The 23,550-nt window shown below is 40.4% G+C and overlaps 1 protein-coding gene across 4 annotated transcripts in view; it reads right to left on the bottom strand.

The window, feature by feature from the left end:
* The window catches only part of LOC124153366 (Y+L amino acid transporter 2), a 178,801-nt gene that overhangs the window by 149,180 nt on the left and 6,071 nt on the right, over window positions 1-23,550 (bottom strand). For 3 of the 4 annotated variants that reach the window (XM_046526481.1, XM_046526479.1, XM_046526478.1), the window contains exon 2: window positions 8,421-9,039. In XM_046526481.1, coding sequence (XP_046382437.1) covers window positions 8,421-8,931 — 511 coding nt within the window. In that variant the 5' untranslated portion in view covers window positions 8,932-9,039. Of the gene's footprint in view, window positions 1-8,420; window positions 9,040-10,284; window positions 10,371-23,550 lie in introns of those variants that run through there. The other variant, XM_046526480.1, reaches the window with a different exon arrangement.

The following is a 23,550-nucleotide window of genomic DNA, read 5'->3' on the forward strand; positions in this document are numbered from 1 at the left end:
TCCGCCTAAGGACAGTTCCGCTAAGGACAGTGTGGTTTTTTTTTGCTTTTTAAGCAAATTATGGACCCACTACTCGAACTCACTTGAAACAAACATGTTACCACCCCCCTCCAAAACCCGCTTGATGAATTCAAGCGACAATCGACGCGTTTAATATGAAACAAATACATAACTCGATAGATTAACCACCTCTCGTGTATTAGAAAGAGACCGCACGCGCGTCGAGTGTCAAAGTCAAAGCTTATGCCATCTCGCTCAGAGTAGAAATCCCACTGATGGTCGAGTGGGTTCGGCAAATGAGTTTCACCTCACGCGAGCCGTCATTTTTTTTTTTTTAAATCGTTCCGCATCTGGGCAGAATAAATTACAAAACGGAATCAACGGATTCCACAGCCTTCATTGATGGAGGCCGATTATCACGTTCTCCGTGAATTTCATACTTACAAGTAATATTATTAAATTTATTGAGAACGTTTGACATTTATCGCTTAAAATAATTGTACCATGAGAAACTACTATCGCTATAATTTCTTTTCATTCGCTAGGAGCATATACCTTTCACTCTTCACCTTGAAATGCGCTGCCTTTTGAAATTCCCGTTTATTTCATAGCTGATCACAGCAGTTTCAAGGAAGTATTTCTTACCCGAAACATTACCAGCTCAAGGAGAATAATGAAGTAGTACGTACCAGCAAGATAAATACAGCGCACCTCATAATTGGAGCGATCAAATTATTTTTGCATACGATGCCCTTCGCAGAGCAAGCGCTTGCTTAAACGAAATGTCACAATAATCCAAGTTCCCCCAACTTTCGTCGCAAGAAAATTTCAAGAATAATTCAATCGATGTTCCTTCCATAAATACAAGTGAAGCACCTTCATAGAAGAGAAAACATTTTCTAGCGTTCAATAGAAATTCCCTACGTCTCAAGGAAAGCATTCGAATTTTTACAGCAAAATGATTCACTACGCCTTCAATTGTGAGGATAATCGTGTCAGCAAAAACCATGGAATCAACATTACCGCCAGAAGTGGCATACACCACGGGGGCAAAAATTCTTTCCCCTAGATCGATGGCTTTGGAATGTGGCTATTGTTACGGAGTGAAATCACCTTGAGATTCAAAATCATATCGCAATTATTTCGCAATACTCACGGCATAGCTGGGTGAATAATAATCAAAGGAATTGGCATGGTAGGAAGCTTCGACCAGCCGATGGCAAAGCCGTTTCACTTTTTGCAATCAAATCGCTCTTCCAATCCCACAGAAAAACGTGGGCGTCATGGCAAAGCTCTGAAAATCGGATAAATAAATTTGAGAGAAAGTAAAAAGCTGGAGAATTCTAGTTTCCCGCTATACTCACGATATGGGAGATCATTTCTGAAAATTGTTTGAAGAAATAGACGCGTTCGGTTCTTATATTAGAATATATCGTTAAAAATAGCAATAAAATCATTTAATCTTCCGCAGTCGCATTAAACCAATTATAGCACTGAATCAAGATCTGAGTGCTAATTTCAGAAAAGAACCTAAGTTTATTCAGCTATAATACTATATCTCATTTTAATTAAATAATAGCAATGACAGATGCATGCGGAAATTATAAGCTGCATACTCTAATTAGGACTTCAAAAGAAGAATCGTCAACAGAATAAAAATGTAATTATTTTTTTAAGGTTAGGCTTCTTTTGGTTATTTTAACTGCGTGATTTTATATTATCATATTACGTACAGGAAAAATAAATTCCACAATGAAATTTATATTTTCTACCACTGCTATGAGAAAAATATAATTTCACCAGTAACAATAATACAGTATAAATCGAAGCAGTTTTCAAGCTGCAACATCCGTTTTCAGATGTAGCTCATGAAGGATGCATGTCCATCTATTTTTGGTAAAAGGCCATGCTACATACGTTTGATTTATGCATGGAGGAAGCATTTAGTGAGGCATAGTTCATCCCAGAGTCACTTCAATGGAATCACGTAGGAATCAATGATGTAACAAAGAAAACATGTAAAGCATTGCTTTCTAGAGCTAAACTGATAACACACCAAGACTCATAAAAATCATAGTACACGAGAATACCTCATGTCGACTTAACTACTTAAATACTTATATCAATAATTATAAAATTATCGCGAAAATTATTGAGCAAAATCAGCGTTGAACACGAGTTAACCATCGTGTTAATCGCTTTCATTTGTTACTTTACTCAAAATAACCACGTATTCGAACATGGATTAGCTTTCAATTTTAAAGGATAGTGGGTCACTTATCATATGAAAATGTATTCCACAGTAGCCAGACTATACAATAGGGAGGAATGGATGCATTGTATTTGGCGAATGACATCACGAAATTCGGTAACCTACCATTTCCGTAGTAAGTTTACCTAATTTATTCAAGGTATGAAAGGCAGACTACAAGCTCTTCATACGGCAACAATAGATGCTTGTGGCCTTAAAATACTGAAACAAGACTTCCACCTGAGATCACGGTAATTTTTTCTCAATTGGTAAATCATTTAACTAGATACTTCACAAGAGTATATAAAATATATTGAATTTCAGTGCATTTTAAGTTCCAAAATCATATTCAGGACAGAAAAGTGTTTAGCGCTCGAAAAAGCAGCCCTTCATCACAACATATGCGTTCATAGCGTATTCCTTTAGGCCCTAGAAGAGGTAAAGATACACCAAAGAAGCACGATTTGTTTTCGAAGCAGCGACAACCAGCCCCTTGGTGCTTCATCCTCCAGAGCACTGGCGCAGTGAGGGAGGGTTTTGGGGGATAAACCACCCCCCAGAGCTCAGAGAAATTTTTAAGTTTAATCTATTTTACTTAATCGGATTAATATTACTTATATAATAGTGTAAGGATTAATAAAATATCTCTCAGAATGCCGTAAAACTCAGCATTTTGAACCATTTATCTTTATTTCATATGGCGGAGGGCCCCAGCACCTCCCGCTTACCCTGACGTTTTGCCACACCCCCAAGGCCCCCATAATTAGTTGTGTCTGAAACCCCCCCTAGCCTTTATTTCTAGCTGCGCCCCTGCTCCAGAGGACTGGCTTCACTAATTTCCAAGCCTCGGTTTACCAAGCATTGACATTCCGAAGCAGTATAAGATATTTTGGAGATAACCAGACACAGGGTCCACTTGGACACTTACCCAAAGGATACAAGGTCGCGCATTGAAAAACCTTCCTAAAGTTTACCTCTTAGCGCATACATTGAATCCGGAAAAAATATTTAAATATTTTTAAAAAAATTATAGGTATGAGGTTTAAGTTAAGAAGAAGGTCTTGCAGCAAACGAACTCGTATTCAAGGAATGGCTTTGTTCAATACTCGTTAAGAGATGAACAACTCGAATTATAAAAGCGAAAACGAGCGAAGAAAAATGAAGTTATTATGAAGGAAAGTATGTTATAGAAGAACGAATAGCGATCCGAGTTGAGAACAATTGAGAAGAAGATGTAGGAACTGAACGATTCATCATAAGGCAACCCGCAAGTTTCTATATTCGCTCTCTTCGGTACAATACAGTGAATTCGGCACTATATATGCATTCAAACAGAGAAAAGCCTCTCATTTTCAAAATACTGCGACATTTATGTCTATTGGGCACTGTCCAGCGTGCAAGAGTAAATTAATTTACCTAACGATTTCATTCTCATTGCAGTAAACCTTTTGAGGGTTGATATTTTTCCGCACTAGAGCAAAATTTTGATAAGTACCTCAACGAGACCAGGTAATCAGAAAACGTGCCTCTTTCACGAAGCCTAAACTTTTATATAAGAATACAAATAATTAAAAGCTCCGAGGAAAGTCGTAAAAGCATTCTCTGCCAATCGTAGGCCTTTGCTTTCCATCATTTCCTGCCCCCCACCATAAACTCCCCCTCACATTCCCGACTACCTTCCTCAGATCAACTGGAAGTGGACGATGGACTTGACGAGCTCAGCTGTTATTACTCGCGGTAAAATTGCGACGATTGCCGGCACTACAGTGAAGAGGAATGCGATGAACCGTTTCACGAACAGTAAATACCGAGAGGAATTATGATGTGGAAGTTTTAGAATTCCGGTGAACATGATGAATGTCCTTGCTCGTGTAAAGCAATTGTCACTATACTAAAGGAATAACTAAAGTTATGGCGAGATAATATGTTTCAATTTCAACACGATGCAGAATTTCTAGATCCTATTTCCAGATAACGATTAATCTGATCGGAGATATGTACGATAAACAAGGGGAATATTTCTGGTTCTGACCTATTTGAAAAGGACGAATTTCAGTTATAATCAGCGATAGAACATACATTTTGTTATATATTTCAATTAAAATATGTTTTAAAGACGCAAAAAAATCCTTTGATTACTAAGGTTGATTTTGGAAATTATATATCTATTTGAAATGTTGAATCTATTATTTAAAAATGTGAACCCCGACTCCATACACCAATATGTAAAATAGCTCTATCAGGCTATTAGTACACAACAGGCTAGTTCACCAATTTGATATTTTTTCGATTGTGATAGAGTTCGAACATGATATAGATTCGTATTTTTCCGCGTTTCGATCTTTCGCCTACTTGTCGAGCTGTTCGCTGGGGAAATCGACGGCGTCAACCTTTTCGCAGTTAAGTTGATGACGACGCTACCTCATTCCGAGCGAGTCTCCGCTCCTCTCCGGCATCGGTTATTGGCCTCGCGTGGCTTGCGATTCCTTCCCTCAATGAATGCTTTCCCCTGAACGAGTAAATGAGCCAGATGACAAATTGACGTCACCAACTCACGAGAAGTGGGTCGAAACTTTTATGATGATGTCTCCATACTTCGGGGTTTCACCGCGTGGATTTTCTTTGCGACGACGCGACAGTTTCTCCGGTATTCCAACCGGCGTCTTCAGGTCGATGTCAGGATTCAATTTTTGGTGACTTATACAGTGCATTCTTGGCGCCAATTTTTCATGCTGGAGGCTGATTGGTTCACCTCCTTTTTTTCTCGTATGACCCTCTTACACGAGTTGTGGAGAGGGTAGCCGTCTTCTCTATTCATGTTTTCAGGTGTCTTGAATATTTCGATAGCCTCCTTTATTAGCCTGTGATAATATCTATCTTCTTTTGCAACAACTGTTGCTTCGTCAAACAGTATCTGGTGCCCGGGTTCACTCCAAGCATGCTCCGCACCGGCGGAGAGCTGAAATTGCTTATTTCTTGTGGCTTTTCTGTGTTCCTGGATGCGCACTTTCATTACACCTACATCTACACCTCTCTCCCATGTAGTCTTTGCCACATGAACATGGCACCTTCTTGAATGCCGTGCGGCAAAACGTCTTTTGGCAACTTCGGAAACTTATATGTTTCCCCACTTAACAATTAGGAGCGAATGGCTCAAGTGGAAGGATTTTTTCGTCTTTATCATCAACCTTTCCCTTCCATCTACCGAGTCCTTTTAATATACTGATATACATACTCGGAAACATAATTTGATGAAATAATTCAATCTTGACACCCGGGGCATGGAAACCAGGAGGAATATTATCTGGAAATGATAACTCTTGGACGCCTCGGGACTTGGGATGGTTCCACCTGAGTTCAACCAACTCAACTCCTCGAATACACGTGGTAGAGAGAGGGAGAAAAAGGAAATCGCGAGGGAAACTGAGCGGCGGTCGACGAAAACAAATTGCGGCGAAAAAAATTGCAGCTGAGGGGCGAGCGAACGGAACGGAAGCGATGCGAGGAGAGCAATCGGATCAGAAAGACGGGGAAACACGTGACGCGGTGGCTCAGCTGTCGTCAGCGACACCGAGCGGAGGGACGGGATTCTGAAGAGCCGAAGGCCACCCACTGCGCCAGCCTCCGAGAGGAAAAAATGAAACGACGAACAACGAGAAGAGCACGAGAGAAACAATGGAAGCGATACATGGAGTTTACTCATCGACAACTTGAAAGTGATCAGCGCAAGCCCAAGAGTAGATTTGCCGTGCGGCATTTTCACATTGAAATGGCACAGTTACCCACAACCGCTCACTTTCATCCGCTGAGTTTATTAGAAACGCCACTTGTTGAACAATCTAAACTTGGCTAGGGAATCGGGAAAGTGTACCGTAAAGTGAGTTCCCGTAAATAAACACCATCAAATTTGGGAGGATCATTGGAGTAACTTCGTCCGAAATGTCACAAAATACAATTAAATTCATAGAATAAAATAAAATTACTTTGTTCTATTCCACACTTTATTTTAAATAGCACGACCCGGGTTTCAGCATCTTATGCTATCATCATTTAAAATAAAGAGTGGAATAGAACAAAGTAATTATATTTTATTCTATGATGAAGTAATTCCACAAAGTAACGCCTGAGACCGTGTCTTATACAATTAAATTCTTGTTACGCCACTGACTTTTAACAAAGCTTTCACGTTATGGAAAAATGACAAGTCCCAACAATGCCCGTTGGCGTATAAGTATTTCAACTTCAAATATTTGCTCCAATTAGGTCAAGTCCATGGGCTAATCCGAAAAGTAAATTCCACACGGTTTAAGTTCACGGCCATTAACCCTCTTAATGGTCGTAGCATAGTTGTGATTACATTATTTTAGTGAATACGAATATATATTTCCCGTAAAAATCAATACAATCCATAACTATCATTCAAGATGATTTCAATAAATCGGCGATTAAATTTCCTTTACAAATAAGCAACCACCACAATTCGAAAAATAACATCGCTGGGAACACAAGATCCCTGCCCCTTTAAGTTCGAGAAGGAGTTATCACTGAAATTCATCCTATTTCAAACTTGTACGTATTAGCAGAAGCTAAAAATCACTCTTTCGTATCCTCTCCGGTTTCATTCCGTAAGAACCATTTTTATTGACACGGGAGCATTTCAAACAATGGAAATTCCGAACATTATACCTGGTAATGTATCCCTGACGTAATAAGAGCCTTTCTAGTTGGTTTTTCAGAAGGAAAAGGGGGTCGTGGATGGTAGGAGAAAACCTGGCCTTCGACGGATATGCCTGAGAAAATTGATATACCTGCATTTATTGCTAGCAAAAATTCCAAAGGTGTAAAATAATTCGCCTTTACCTGCACTCGAACTAGTATCCCTAAAATTCGAACTTAGGGCTTTACCAACAGAATTTATCAGGAAACTCTTCTCCTAAGTGGAGGAATGATGACTCAGCAGGACGAGGCAGAGAAATGCCGACGGATATATATTTCATAATGAAACGCGTTAGCCAAAGGAAATATATATAAAGGTAAAAACAATAAGAGAAAATCCGAAAGATACTAGTTAGAATTGGTAAAGGTGAAAGACCGAACAAACGATCAGTGATATTTTTTCCGAAAGTGCCCGAAAAGTTCGGAAACGCGTTCGGGCGGAATAAAAGGGTCAAAATCTCGGTCAAGGCAAATGATATTTCCCCTGCTTCGCACATGCAATACTGTGAATTTTCATTGCTCATTAGTCCCCCATTGCTGCCGAAAATACCTTCAAACCAAGAGAGGGGAACAGATATGAGAAACACTTACGGCAGAACCCGAACAAAGCTTGGATTCGTAAATCGTGTTGTGGGGAGGTTCTCGGATGAAAAATTGAGATGCAGGTGACACTTTGCACTCGTCAGACCGCACCTCGGATAAGCGGCAAGCACATAAGATGCGGTGCTAAAAGACTGAATCCGTGAACTGAATAAAATACACAGAAAAGCGGTGCTATTGGTCAAAAACTGCTATGAGTTACCATAATGCGTAATTCAGCTTTTACAAGGACTATGCAGACTCCCAGAGAAACTCGGGAGGGTGCGAGCTAGGCTTAGATTGCTTGAACAATAAATAACAATTTTTTTCCAGAGCGACACAGAGAATATCACCTCAGAACATCACTATGCTTCGAGGACCGACAGAAACGAAACAAATGAGAAAGATTTCTGCGGTTAGGTGCAGGAATTCGTTTTTCACCCGAAAAATAAAGAGCTAATGAATGCTAGGTCGAGCTCAGGCAATTAAATATCTAACAAGGCTCACCTATCTCCATTCTTCTGGTACCACCGCGTCTGGTTGTTTGTTGATGACAACAGTTTTGCTAGCACTGCTGCTAGCGTCTTCGATCGAAGACACTGTTGGTAGCGACTTCGACCTGAAGGCGCTAGCAGCAGTGCTAGCGAAACTGTTGTCATCAACAAACAACCAGACGCGGTAGCACCGGAAGAATGGATATTTTGGAACCTCGACACCGCGGAAACCTACACAGTCACAACGCTTACCTATTTTTTTCTACTCTCTTACAGGTCAACGACTAGTGTCCTAACACCTCAAGCTCGTGGAGGTGGGTACCAGGTTGATTTGGATGAAGTATTTTACGAAGTGGGAGGAGAAAGGGTTGTGTACTTACTGATGCAGCAGACGGCGAGCAGTCGGACGGACTGGTCGGGCGGATCGCAGTCCGGGAAGAAGGGTTTGAGGGCGTAGACGCTGAACGTGAGCGCCACAATGGCCTGCGAGCACGGGCGCACGATCATGCACTCGATCCAGAGCCTCACGAAGGCGAGGAAGGGCCCGAACGTATCCATGATGTAGGCGTAGTCGGCGCCGCTCTTGGAGATGGCGCAGCCCAGCTCGGCGTAGCAGTAGGCGCCGAACATGGAGAACACGCCCGAGATGACCCACACGATGAGCGAGAGGTTGACGCTGCCCGTGTTCTTGAGCACCCCGGTGGGGGAGACGAAAATGCCCGAGCCGATGATGGAGCCCACGATCACCGTGATCCCGTTCACCAGGCTCATCTTCGCCTTGAGGCAGATGGCGTCGTCGTCCCCGGCGCCTGCTCCTCCATCGCCTTCCTCGCCCTTTTTCTTCTTCTTGAGCGGCACCACCTTGTACTCGCCCTTCTTCTCGCCTCCCATGGCTCCGCCGGCTTTCCTCTCAACGGTTCAAACTGCGAAAGCCCCTCTTCGGATGACGGGTATCTTGCTGCTGCCCTCGGAGGCCGCTCGCCTTGCACTTGCCCTTCCCTGCAAAGACACAAGAGGACGATTGGTACAGAATATATAATAGTAGGAACAGATGGTCGGTATAAACAAAGCATAATTTACTGGTGCACCCGACTTGTTCAGACAAAATATTAATTAAAGATACTTAAACCGGTATGGTATTTGGAATAGGCGCCTGCCAGCTGAGGTCATACGCGCCATGAGGGAAGGGTATGGAAGGAATGCTGGAGAGAAACCCTGCGTCGGAACTAGTCTTCTCTTAATGAAAGGCGCCAAGGGGACCACAACGAAACGTCCCATCCGACAGACGGAGTGTCGCGGTTGAAATGTTCTTTACACAAAATTCAAGTAGGGATCAGGTAGTCCCTGAAAATTCTCTGCCGCTGCCGGTATTTGAAACCGAGCCCACAGGGTGGGAAGCCAACACTCTAGCCACCACAACATCCCGATCCCTGATACTTAAATTACATATGGTAAAACCAAGTTATGACATTTTTCATATTACACCTCCAGCCATGCTGCTGCGGGAAAGTTCATGGCACAAAGGATGACTGAATACTTGTGTTCGCAAAAATTAAATAAAATCGAAAACAATCAAGAGGCTGTTCATGACCGTTAGTTAATTGCTTATTACATGCAAGTCTCAAATAAGCCGTTGTATGACAGAAAACTATTAATGGCATTGAAGATGACATCATGCATAAGTAATATGTTCACAGAAATTGTTTCCGAATGTATCAAATTAAAAGCGATAATGCTGTGGTTGTTTTTCACCATAAGATAATTAGTTATTAGAATATGGAGGGCTCTTCAAATAAATAATCTAATCATTTTTAGTCAACGCTACGCTCTTAATTTAAGGCATCCTCATGGCTTCTGATGAAGACATGGTTTCCAAGTAATCTGAAGTACCAGGGACTTATGAGTTAATCCGAAGACCTGAGGATGGGCTAATAAATTTAGCGAAATTTTGGCTAAGGTGGTTAGAAAATTTACTTAACCAACCCTACAAAGACCGAAAACTAAACAAAAATAACTCAAAATAATGCTTACGATTATTTTATATTGGCATTAAAAACATACTAGAACGTACAAAAGTTTACTCTACAGGACTTAAGTACGCACTACTACTTAAATTTTTAAGTGCCTGGGAATATGCGAAGGATACCAAATACGCTTGGAATATCCTGATGCTAGTACGATAATTTTCAATTTCAGGCAAAAAAATCTTCAAATTTTTTACAAAAAACTAATTAATAGATCTACCATTGATGAAGTATCCGCATTCAATTCCTATTTTAGTTACATCATTGCAGGATGAATTGTACTGGAAATGGGATGTCATCATTTTTCACAAAAGGATGACTTCGACTCGGTGACCATCAGTGGTCATTGTGATCATTGAAAACAAATTATTTATTTACAACCACGGTTTCCATGACAACATTTTTATACAACAATTTCCTTTTTGAGAGAAAACATACAATTTGCGTTAGATTTTCGGAACATTATTCTCGGAGGTTTAGTGTTAAGGCGAGCGCTTAACAAAAAATATTTTATTCGGGTAAATAAGTTTATGGGAAAGCATTACTGGTTCAAAATCCGTGTGCCGCATACATACTCCAGAGTGATACACTATCAAATCAAATGGCTCAAAACCAATTAATTGGTGACTCATTCGTTTATTTACTCCGAACACATACAGCTACTAAACGAAACGCCCAGGAGACAGCTGCAAAGCTGGGAACTGCGGAAAACAACAACGAGAAATATACTTGGACTTGGATTAAAGAGCAGCAATATACTTATTAATATATATATACTGTAAAAAAAACGGCAAATATTTTATGATTGTTATAACCTAAGTTTTAACTCGATTCCGGTTCCAAAATAAGTGCAAAGGGCAAACTCAAGCAACAAGTAGCATGAGAAATAATAAGTTCCAGTTTTAAGCGTGTCTGACCGAGGTTGATTATGTTAATCGCTCCTCAATTGTTTAACTGAAATAATGTAAGAAATATATGCACAGATATAAAGTTCGAACGTTAGTAATACCTGCCGGGTCATCATAAGGCCTTTTTCTACAATGGCGTTTTTGTTTTGGACAAATATACCAACAAATATGATGAGAATAAATGCCAAGGGTAGGTATCATTACGTTGCTTATCACTTTCGACTTTTTGAGGACCCTCTCCTTATTTTTCTGATTCATTTCGACCTGATCGAATCCAAATGAATTGACGACATTATGGAGTGGAAATACTATGTTCCAAATTTGGAAATCTGTAATTTACCTGTAAAATTCTGGCGTAGGTTTCCGCGGCGTTGCTCATGGTCAGTGATGATTTTCGGGTTCCTCAGCCGCGTTGGTTGTTTTTGGATGACAACAGTTTCGGGAGCCATCCTGGTCCCGTCTTCAGGTCACCTTCGACCTGAAGACGGGAGCAGGATGGCTCCCGAAACTGTTGTCATCCAAAAACAACCAACGCGGCTGAAGAACCCGAAAATCATCACTGACCAATTTACCTGTATCTACCTTATACACGGTGATTGGCATATTGAAAAGGTCGAGCGTCATATAATTATTTTCCATGAAACGTTTGGAGGAACTGCGAATTCCACTGCAAATCGCCAGATATTTCTCCTTCACATTTCCTATCTGCTCGTTCGCTTGGCAATGTGATCAACCGTTATGAGCTCAGAAAAAGTTACACAGATTTTATACGATTTAGGCAGGCAGTTCCTACTGACTCGGAAGGGTACGTGCAGCGCTCAGATTTCTTGAGCACTCATATCTTTGAGAGAGACAAGGAGAACATCATCTTAGAATATCACTATATTTCTAGATTTTTCCGAATGGATAAGAATAGGAATTCGTTCCACCCCAAGTTGTCCAGCCAATCAAAACAGAAAAATACATGCATGATTCTCGATTTTCCTGCGAAATTTCACAAAATTCCAGGTTAATATTAAGTGATTACTGCGATGGATAAGAATTTAAAACACCCAAAATTACTTCAATACTTTTAAATTATTATATTAATATATTTCCCAGAACAAGGAATAGGTTAATCAGCACATGTTATATTTAAAATTTCAATTTATTCAATGCAAAGGAAGACGCTGCTCCGACCTCATAAGTGGATGTTGACGCCGCCTGGCGTTCTATTGTTCGTGTTTTTAAATCTTACTTGAGTCTAGAGCGCCAGGCATTTCGATTCTGTTGCAATGTATGGCATTCTCCGTTTTCGATACAGCAGTAAAAACGTTACTAAGAAACTGCACGCAAAACTACGACAAACAAATTTTAGGCCAGAAAATGGGTGTCGAACTAGCAAAATTTTATGTGAAATGAATTTGAAATAAAAATTTTTGAAATTTCCGGTTGGAGCAAAAATTCATGCGTAATTACAGGGACTAAATATTCACGCACAATAGGGTGGTTTCCTATTATTTTTTTATTGCCTAAATCGAAAGATTATTACTCCTGGAGTACGCTTTTCACGCTTTTAGATTTTTAAATGACGATATCTATTTTTCGCGATTAATTGAAAGAGAACATTTTCAAGCGCGCGAAAGCTAAGGAGGAATGCTGGGAAAAGCCCGTGTGACGTCGTTCAGGTACCCGCTGCCGCCAAGTGAGGTGACCTTGGGGCGAGGCTATGGGCGCCGCTACGATACAGGTTGCTAGCAGGTAGCAGAGTACCTTGCTGGCAGTTGGCGCTTGGCTTAAATAAGGATTATTAGTACCCTATCAACCGGATGAAACTTTCCAACCATAGGCAATTGTAATAGGTGATTATTAAGAGATGTTTCCCTGAGCTCTGTGCCTCATGCATGCATTGGTAATCTCAGACGATGTTAAACTCTCATCTACTCGTATAGAAACTAGGTCCCTGTGACGTCACGTGGAGTGGCATGGCATGGGCGCCAATCTGGCCATTTTCAAATGAGGATAAAATTGACTATTGCCATTCGTCTAAACTGGGAATTCTAAATCCAAATAATTTGTATATAATGAATACACTAATGGCGGGTAACGAATCGCAATCAATGCCTTTCGTTTTCTTTTATGAAGGAAACTACCCTATACCCGATTTTCCCGGTCGCTGGACACCCTGCACCCCCGATAGTAATAAAGGGCATTAGGATATTACCTAGTGGGACTCAGTACGTTCTTTTTTGCGGCTCGAGCCCTAACATCCCCCGCTTCACGCCTAACGTGGCGGCTTGAGTGGTATTATACAGGTGTAGCGCGGAAAGAAATCTCGACGGAGACAACTTATCGTAGCCCGAACTGGTATGAAGACGAAGTAAAGATAATTTATGGAGTGATTAAGGCCGAATCTTAATCATAAATGGCGCATCTTTTTTATCATAAAGGATGCGCCTTTAACGTATCTAAAAATGAGGTTCCTCGAACAGAAGTCGACTCAGCTTTATACTCTCCTTTTTGTGTCACTCGAATTGTAATTTTTAGAGGTGGAAATAAAGTCGCGTTGACATGGCGGGACTGGAAAGGCAAACGACAATATTTGGCTACACGACAAACAAGCTCAAATTTCTCTGTCATTAAAAGAGCGAGAAGACAGCTGAAAATGTAAATAAATTTGCAAAACATCAATCTTTTCTTATTGTCCAGTTAAATTAATAGCATTTCTCTCGAAATTTTATCACAGCGAGAGATAACCGATAAACCACAAGTTGATGTTACAGAGTCAGTAATACAGAAATAACTCACCAAAATGCAGGCCAAAGAAATTTTGCTTGAAGATCATATCTCGTTTATGAAATTAGCTCCACTGACCGTACGTTCTTCTGGAAAAAAATAATATCATATATTTTCACGGATATTGGTCACGAAAAAGGTAGTTGGACCCGCCAAGGATACGGAGACTCGAACTTACGTAATCATTTTCCCGGTCTTTAAGAGGTATAAATTGCATTAAACTACCAGAAGTATTCCCTTATTAAAAGCTATCAAAATTCAAGGAGCTTCAGGAAGGGCTAATAAAGAATAATATGTGACGGCCACATCAACATAACTTTAGTAAATTATAGAAAACTTCATTTCATAAAGACGAGCGGAATGCATTGAATGATCTGCTCCCTTCTCTCATCTGAAAGATAATTGAGTATTACGTGGATCGAATCGATGATCACCTGATTTATAAAAGCCTAAATAAAAAAACTATACACTTTTCTTAAGTAACTTATGACTCGTCACCGTGGTCATGAACAACTTTTAACATACCAACCATATCCATCCTAAACAATAGAAAGAATAATCAAGGGATAAGAGAAAATTGCAACGACATATCCAGATAAATGGCGGATTATCCTATTTAATTAATGCATACATACGATCTTTCTAGGAAATAAGGCTTCTATCATAAGAAGTTCATAGAAGGCAAATGTTGTCAAAGGAACATTTACGCAAAAAAGTCGCAGCAAAAGCTACTTTTTACTATAATCCTTTTTTCTGCATTTTTCTCCATCGCAAAGCCTTTATAGCCCTTATTTTTCTTTGATTGGAAGAATATTTCGAAAACAACCCAGAACAATTACTATCTATGCATTAAAATTTTCAATTAAAATAATGAAATGAATGATAAAAGTAAAAATCAATATGGAGTGTACAGTATTCCCAACAATAATTCAATGTGTAACCAAAGCAAAAAATCATGTCAATTAATAGGCGACGGGGTAATCGCTTAATGAAGTTGGATGTCATCATTTTGGGAGGAGGATCCAGCACCCAAATTACGTACGTCTTGCATTCAAAATTACAGGTGTCATAGCAAGAAGATGGTTGCGCAACTAACGACGAATGATGTCGACATAAGAAACGCTGGAGACAAGACTTCTGACGCAACACCGATCGAAAAAAACTGTTCTCTAACGGCTCCGAGCACCCAAAAGGCAAGAAAAAGATTTTTGTGATCTCCTGCGCAAAGGAAAAAATAAACTTTCATTGTTTGAAATGAGCTGAACCAATGCGCATCGGAAAAATTTGTATACAACAGAAACGATCTGAGGATAAAACAAATACAATTTCATTATACGGACGAGTGCGATAGCCATATCATGTTTCTTGAATATCATAATAATAATAATCATCTTTATTGGCCCCGTTGGTTTGGATTACAAACATAAGGCAGGTCAAATTATAAATTAAGATACATACTTCAAAGGTAAATTTCGTACATAATCATGTATAAATTTACAGAAAAAAAAAGAAATAACACGGGTTTTGTACTAAATGGATTAAGGAGATAGTTTACTTACAATAAATATTCTTCTAAAGAGTAGTAGGGGTGTTTCAATAGGTGTTTTTTTACTCTAATTTTGAAAATGTTTAAATTGTTAATATTTTTTAAATCTGATGGCAATTTGTTATAAATGGACACGATTGCTGTAATATAGAACTCCCTAATGCATTATTATAATGATTCGGAATTTAACAGACTATATTCAACCATTCTCATAGAAAACTCATAAAGGACAAGAGAGATTTAAAATACTGTGGACACAATAACAAAAAACTCGCAATTACGGGTTTGCCTCCGGGTTACCTGGACAGCATTTCTCCATTTCGATTCGTTCAATTGCCGACTCGACCATCGTCTTCCGGGTTCTGACTGCTACAATGCGCATCTGACATTTGCTGTTATATGCATAAAAACTTTCTGACAGGAAATTCCAAAATTCCATTCCAAAGCCTCTCCAAAATTCAACCATGAAGTAATTAATCCTCAAACGAAAAGTGTAGATTGGGGAGGAATTTTCGTATCATCGAATTCGCCTGAAAAAGCAGTTAAGAGTGATTATCATAACATTACATGTCTATGAATATCATCGTATCTTAATCCAAACGGTGACTTTGACTAGGTTGACAAAACTAGTAATTGGAGGTATCGATTATCTAGATTAGTCCTTTTCAATGAATTTTGCTACGCCACGAAACTTAGGCAGAACTCGATCAGTGATAGCTAACATTTCAGTATCTTTAACGTGGTGTTGCCAATTTTGATCTGAGGTTTCCGCGGCATTGTCAATAAAATCACAAGAAAGGGCCGGTTACCAGTATTCAATAATTAATCCTGGTAGGTTACCTATACTGTCTTAAGTACAAACTGTAGGTCATTCGCGTAGTGCGTAGGAGAGTGCACCTGGTCTATCCTTGTTAAAAAAAATATTGGGGGAACCGCCGTGAGACATTGACGAGGAGAGTGACATCTGCTGAATGTTCGACGCATTTACGAGTGGCTAATGGCGCACAATTATCGTGGGGAGAAAGGCGGTGGAGGGGTCAACATCTGGGCAGGGGGAAGGGAATCGAGGGGGGCGGAAACCCCCAACTTCCCCCCTGTTGTTTCCGTCGCACCACGCCGAATCGAGAATCACACCTGAGAATGAGCTGGATGAAGAGTTATCATGGAGCTGAGGAGAGTGGCCTCATGTAACGACAGGACCCACCGCGCCCTTCGTCTCCGGCACTTCTAAATACCCGAAGCTCTACGGTGTTCCGAAAATCCATAAGGCCAACGTACCATTAAGGCCTATCGTTAGTTCCATTGGGGCGCCCACCTACCAACTAGCCAGATACCTCGCGGGTATCCTATCCGAGCACATTGGCCATGGCGACCATCACATCCAAAACTCATCTAAGTTTGTGAAAACAATTGCTGATATGCGATTGGAGAGCACGGACATAATGGTCAGCTTTGATGTCGTATCTCTTTTTACACGTGTGCCAATCATGGATACGATGGAGCTATTGAAGGGAAAATTTGACCATGACACAGTGCTTCTCTTTCAACACGCCCTTACCACGACTTACTTCAAGTACAACGACACCTTCTACGAACAAACAGATGGAGTTGCTATGGGTTCTCCTTTATCTCCCGTAATAGCCAACTTTTTCATGGAGTCTTTCGAAGAAGAAGCACTTTCATCTGCAACCCTCAAGCCCAGATGCTTCTATCGCTATGTCGACGATACCTTCATCATTTGGCCTCATGGGAGGGAGAGTTTACAACATTTCCTGAGCCATATGAACAGTCGACATGCAAATATACAATTCACGATGGAAATCGAGGAAGACAACCGAATCCCGTTTCTGGATATCCTTATCCATAGAAAGAACGACGGTACGCTCGGTCACAGCGTTTACCGCAAGCCGACCAACACGGACCTCTATTTAAATGGGCGAAGTCATCACCACCCCGCCCAACGGAGAGCAGTTTTGTCCACCCTTTTCTATCGAGCCAAAGCCATAGCGGACCAAGAAAGCCTGCCAAAAGAGATAAGACATCTGAAAACCACCTTCAAGCAAAATGGCCACAGTAATGAGGAGATACACTCGGCCCTAAAAAGGAGCATTAAAAATCTAGGCTCTTTAAAGGAGGAAGAAAGACCAAAGCCCATCGCTATTGCCAAAATTCCCTATGTGTCTACGGTGTCCGGGAAAATTTCAAGGATCCTCAAAAAACAAAGTATTGACACCGTTTTCCAACCATGCTCCAAACTAAGAGATCTACTTCTTAAAGCGAAGGATCCTTGTGGTTTTGAAACTCCAGGGGTCTACCAAATTCCTTGTGAGTGTGGGCAGGTTTACGTGGGGGAAACGGGGAGAACTATCAATACAAGGATAAAAGAACATAAGAGACACCTTAGGCTCTGCCAACCGGAAAAATCCGCGGTTGTAGAACACGCCATTGAATCCGATCATAGGGTAAAGTGGGATGACGTGAAAATTCTATGCCGCGAGACTGATTTCTGGAAAAGACTGGTTAAGGAATCCATTGAGATCCGGCTGGCAACTAACGCCCTCAATCGTGACACAGGGTATTCACTGAGTAATACATGGAAACCGGCACTTAAGAAAATAAGATTGGCTGCCTCCGAGCCAATCACGTTAGACCTCACAACCAACTGAAAAGTAAACAAGCTGGCAAACTTCATCCACTCACCATTAGCCCTGAGGATGGAACCCGACTCGTGTTCCGAAACGTCGGCAGAATGGAGGGAGACCACCCGGCTGGAAGCCCGAATAGCCTTTTTTGAACATATTCGCCGGGAAAGCATCAGATTTTACTTCACTTCTAAATACCGATCACGGATGTGATATCACCTTCAAGCATCTGCAGGAAGGCTGTTTGTCTGCACCTCTCTACACTCATCCCATATAGATTAAGAGGGTGCATACATACCACTTCCTTTAGGCTGGTCATATTTTTAGTTTTTTTTCGTGGCGAATTACTCGTTTTAAACTTGCCTTATTAGCTTATAATGTTCAGGGTTCGTAGAGAGGACAGCATTGCAGCATTTTACTGCACCCCAAGTTAAAATGAAACCTGGAACTTACCTTTTCGAGGGAAATGTAATACATATTACTGTAGTGATCCGGAAATGGAAGATTTCCATTTCCAAAACATGCATGAATATGTTGTCGTGTGACCTCTCAGAATAGCCAGCTATGACAAACTATGCCTCGGGATTTGCACCTTTTAACTTTCGAGAACGCCTAACCTTCCTTTTCCCCTTCCTCTTTGTCGAAAACATCCTGGTTCCACTTTCTTATATAATGGTACTGAACCTTACATCCCACCAAAAAATAAAAAATGAGCCAGAGCAAAAAAAATTATATCTGAAAATAGTAAGGCTTGATTTTCAAGTTTGAGATACAGGAAAATGTTGGCAAGGGCTAACATAATGTTCTCCGAAATTTTCATAGTGATAGCGTAAGTTTTAAATAAGCCATATGTTATCAAAAATGCAGGTGGAGCGGAAGTGATGCGTCCTCTTAAGGTCGCGCTCACTTAGTATGCCTTAGGTTCCGGAGAAGAGAGATTTATTCCGGAAGCCGAAGGAAATACGAAGGAAAGCGAAGAGATCCATGATAAACTGCTAGGAGCGAATACAGAGCATTAAACACCACTTATACATATCATACTGGGACCCGCTAGATGGTGGAAGGCTCCGTGCTAGGCCTACATTCCTCCAGCAATCAAAAGTCGACGTCGCTCTGAGTGGCATCTACGAATTGCATGATATTTCGAGTTCCGAAAAAGCCGGTAAATTTCGTTTAATTTTTCCATCGAAAAATAAAGGGTTTTAATGATGGGAAGTTGCACTCAGGCAGTCAAGTTCAGCGTGAATTTTAAGTAATCTCTGACAGGTTAACGGTTAATTAGCATCAAAAGAGGGGACTTGCGACGTAGATTGTAGATGCTGTTCCGATTTCTTCTCTCCAAATATTACGACAGCTGTTTTATTCGACGTCTTACTCAATGTATTACTATGCGGTTGGGATGTTCCGTATGAGGCAAGATAAGTTTATTTCAACTTCAATGACACGCTTAACTACCGCGCCTCCGGTTCTTGGAGACTCACCCCGGGAAACTCATGGGCGTTGCAGGCATCCAACACCTCGGCCACTCACGCTTTGTCTAGGCGAGAGCGGGGCTTTGCCACGACCAATGCCCACGAATGCAAGGCATAGGTTGTCGCACGAATTTTGGGAATTCAGGATACAACGGAAGGGCAAAGTTTCAAATCGGGCAAGCTTCCCGAATAAACTTTAATTTGTTTATAGTTAGTTGCATAACAAATTACAGGAAAATCTATCGTCACTTGTTGCTGATGTAAATTCGATGAGGGCAGTTACAACTTTAAAAGAAAATCAATACATCCTCCAAAAGAAAAAATGTCTATAAAAATATATGTATCAATAGGTATTATCCGAAAAATCGCTTCTACTATGAGCCTCCGCTGATTTTTACAACATGTCACCGTATTTAAATAACTTCCGTTCAGAGGGCATTCGTATTTTAATCTTGCATCGTGTTTGGCAAGTAGCCAGCAACGCTTTTCCTCGAAGGCACTAATCAATAGCTTGGTGAGATAAAAGAGCATTCTTAAATGAGCCTTAAAGTACTCCTCAACGAGGATGTAGCGATAAAAATCACGTTTCCAGATTATCTCATCAGACTTTCCCATCCCCTTGTTTGAGTGACGCGTAATTCACAAACACATTCGCGAGAGAGCGAATCATAGAGCTCACTTTTCAGCCCTTTTGATAGACGAAAAATTATTGGCAATGAGAACAAACCAAATTATGAATTGACTAATTAAATAGCCTCACCTAAAGTTACTCTCGCATCAAAGAAAGAACCGAAATATAGAAAAAAGTACATTAAGGCACCTCATTCAGAAAATATTATAATTGATGAGCATAAGTTACGAAATAAATTAAAATCGAAGGGATAAAAACTAGCGATAATAAAAGCACATTTATATGACTGGGATCTTTAAAAAATGGGATTCAGTCAACACATGCGTTAAAAAGTTATTTTAGGGTTTCCCGGCGACGATGATTAAAAAATGGCCATTGTTTCTTCTCTTCATCCGGAGATCTCGTAAGGGGCAATAATCACCCCTATTTTGCGCGTCAATATATATTCAGGATTTCGGGGGTGGATATGGACTGTTCCGGTCGGCGTTTCTTCTAGAAATTACTGAAGGCCAGGTGTTGCAAATACTTTGCATGTAGCCTCTATTAAAATTGTTTTTATGTTTCCTTAACTCCAAAGCTTCTCTGAAGATTCGCGTTTTGTAATATTTATCTGTTGTGGGGGTAGCAGTGTTTACGTCGCGTCGTGTCCTTGGGCAGCGTGCTATGTCACGGCCGACTTACCAGCGTAATCCGGTCGGAAGGCGGCTCTATTATCCATCCCTCGAGTTTCGATTGTCCTCCCAGTTTCCTCAACGTGGGCTTTCTCGCATGCCTTTCAATTAATACGGCATACTCATCCCGTCTCCTTTTTATTTTTGACTTTGACGCTCGTCAATAAGTCCCTAATAAGTTCTCTCGATTTGAAAATCGTTTTTGTGACGTATTTGAGTAATATCCTTGATAAGACCGTCGTGCCTTTGACATATGGCATGTGTGCTTTTTTCTTATCGTCATTTTCATTTTTTTAAGTTGGGAGCGGCCGTAATTTTCATGCGATTGACTGCTTAATTTTTCTTTATACAAATCCATTGCTAGTTGAATATTGGTCAGTCCCTCAAGTCCTTTCTTATGATACTCGTCAGTAATCGATGAATTAGCGCTGACATTGCTCCTTATTTTTGAGCCGGGTGGTGATATGATCTTGCATGAAGATGCCTATTTGAGTTAGTGGGTTTCCCGTAGAATGTAGGCCCATTCAAGCAACAAAAGCAAATTTTTATCACTGACGCGGCGAAACCCAAAAGGAACTTTTGCTTATGGAATTCACCCGCGAAAGTTTGAGTGCTCTGACAGGGAACACATGAATAGCGAAAATATTTAAAAATTTATTCCAATTCAAACACATACGTATTTTTCATAAAGTGAATGGCGAAAGCCTGAGTGAAAAGAAAGGAGATTAATACCTGAGAAGCAATGATTTAAATTATCAGTCGAACTAAGACGATGAGTGTCTACGGTCAGAATTTTTCCTTGAGCAAATACAGTTTATGACAAACATACCCATGGCCACATAGGCAAAATATTTCGCTGGTAAAGGCGGTCTACATCCATTTTCGGCCCGTACCCACAAGCGACTGGGTGATTAGACGGATCGAATTGCACATATTCGTCACGTAAAAAGAGCTGGAACGGGGCACCATAATTATCCCCGAGAATGGCAAGCAAAAGAAGGACGTGATGATAGGCAATGGCATCATTTTTCTTGACCACGAAACCTCAGCGCCAAAATGATTGCCCGGCCTCACACGAGTTCAATGACCGTGAATCATAGACTTGGTGTGCTGAATCAGAGCCTGCACACTCGACGACGGTCCATCGCATTAAAGAGTGAAATATTGCAATTGTTCTATTTTCATTGAGGGCTCAAGTTCGGATAATATTCGTCATCAGATTCATGAATTCTCAATCCCTGGGGCTGCGCTGATAAAAGTTGAAAACGTTGGCTGGAGGAAAATAATTTTCACTAAATTTCCTACAACCAAAAATGCAAGTTTAACGTCAGGGAATTTCACATAATTATTATTAGAAATTCTTCGCTTTTTAAGAAAGGTTTTTTACATAAGCATGAATATCCGGAATATCTAATAGTCGTTTCTTCTAACGCGATTTCATTCCTCCACTAGGAAAACCTTAGTTTAGTACCACTCTCTTTCTCATCCTAGAAGTCTATTGTCCTCCTTTCTTCTATTTTACGGACTTAACAATTTTCTCTCTCCTCAACACTTGCTTATATCATACACATTGTCCCCTTATTTCATGCAAGAGTTTCCTCCTTTCTCCGACCACGCAGAGAACTTCCTCATACACTGTTTTCTACGTCCATCACAGCATCTCCATTCCACTTCCTCAAACTGCTGAAACTTCTCGTTGATGGTCAAAATTTTCGCACAATAAATTAAGAGATGAAAGTAATCCTTATGCGAGTTCCTCCTTCACAGTCTTTCATGGCGCTTCCTCAAGTTCACAAGCTAGCGCAATGCTCTCTCTGGTTTTCTGACCACTAAATAAGTCTCCTTCCAACAACCATAGTCATTGCTAAATTTAGCCACCAGATGCAGTTTTCGTCAACAGTTTTCATTTCTCCATTGACACTCCTGCAAGTTCTTCCGCTAAACCCTGCGCCTTTCGGAGCAACAGAGGCTAATATTAATCCTAACACGTTTAGTTCCAAAATCAAGATAAATGAACCTATTTACCTCTAGCCAACCAATTTCCATAGCACTTCACACATTTCTATAGTCCTTCCGTATTATTAAGCACAGCATTACATCTTATTCACTTCCTATTTGTTTTAATTGTGGTCAATAAGGATTTAGTCTATTTGAAATTGGTCAAGCAACTTATTCCTAATTTTTTCTGTCCAGGTTAAAGATATCTATTTCTGTTACGTACGAATACTTTCTGCACGCACGTGTACAGTTTTCTGAGCTATTCTGACTAACTGAAATGACCTTTTCAACGCATGCAAGCAAATACAGAATAATATTTATAAAAATGCTCAAAAAATCAATAGTGAATTTATCATTTATCACTGCAATATTGCCGAGAGTTACAAGTAAAGCGCAACAGAAACATGACCTTGACATTCATGGATTTACCATCGGACAACTACTTTTCCGACTATCGACCGGGGAAGCAGTATTATGCGCATTTCAAGTTACACTAAAACAACTAACGTATCTTTCATCACGATTACAAATTTCTTGTTTCCCCCGCAGCCGCTAACAATACATGGTACATGAGAGATCAATAAGAGAGGAACGTAATACGCATTTCAGCCTTAAGAGCTTATTTCTGTCAATCTAGCAATAAAATATTCGATAAGAAAAAGAAGAAAATCATTAAGTACCAGCCTTCACTTAATATCGCTTTTGTAAAAAAAAGTATTTAGCCTGCAGGAAAAAAATCAATATCGCATTCTAATAACGATCAGCCCATGCGATTATGGGGAAATATTCACAGTAAATTCTCAAAACACATTGAAACAATTTTAGTACCAGCTGCGAGCGGTT

Source organism: Ischnura elegans, chromosome 2 (assembly GCF_921293095.1).
Source record: "Ischnura elegans chromosome 2, ioIscEleg1.1, whole genome shotgun sequence".
In the NCBI taxonomy this organism is placed as follows: domain Eukaryota; kingdom Metazoa; phylum Arthropoda; class Insecta; order Odonata; family Coenagrionidae; genus Ischnura; species Ischnura elegans.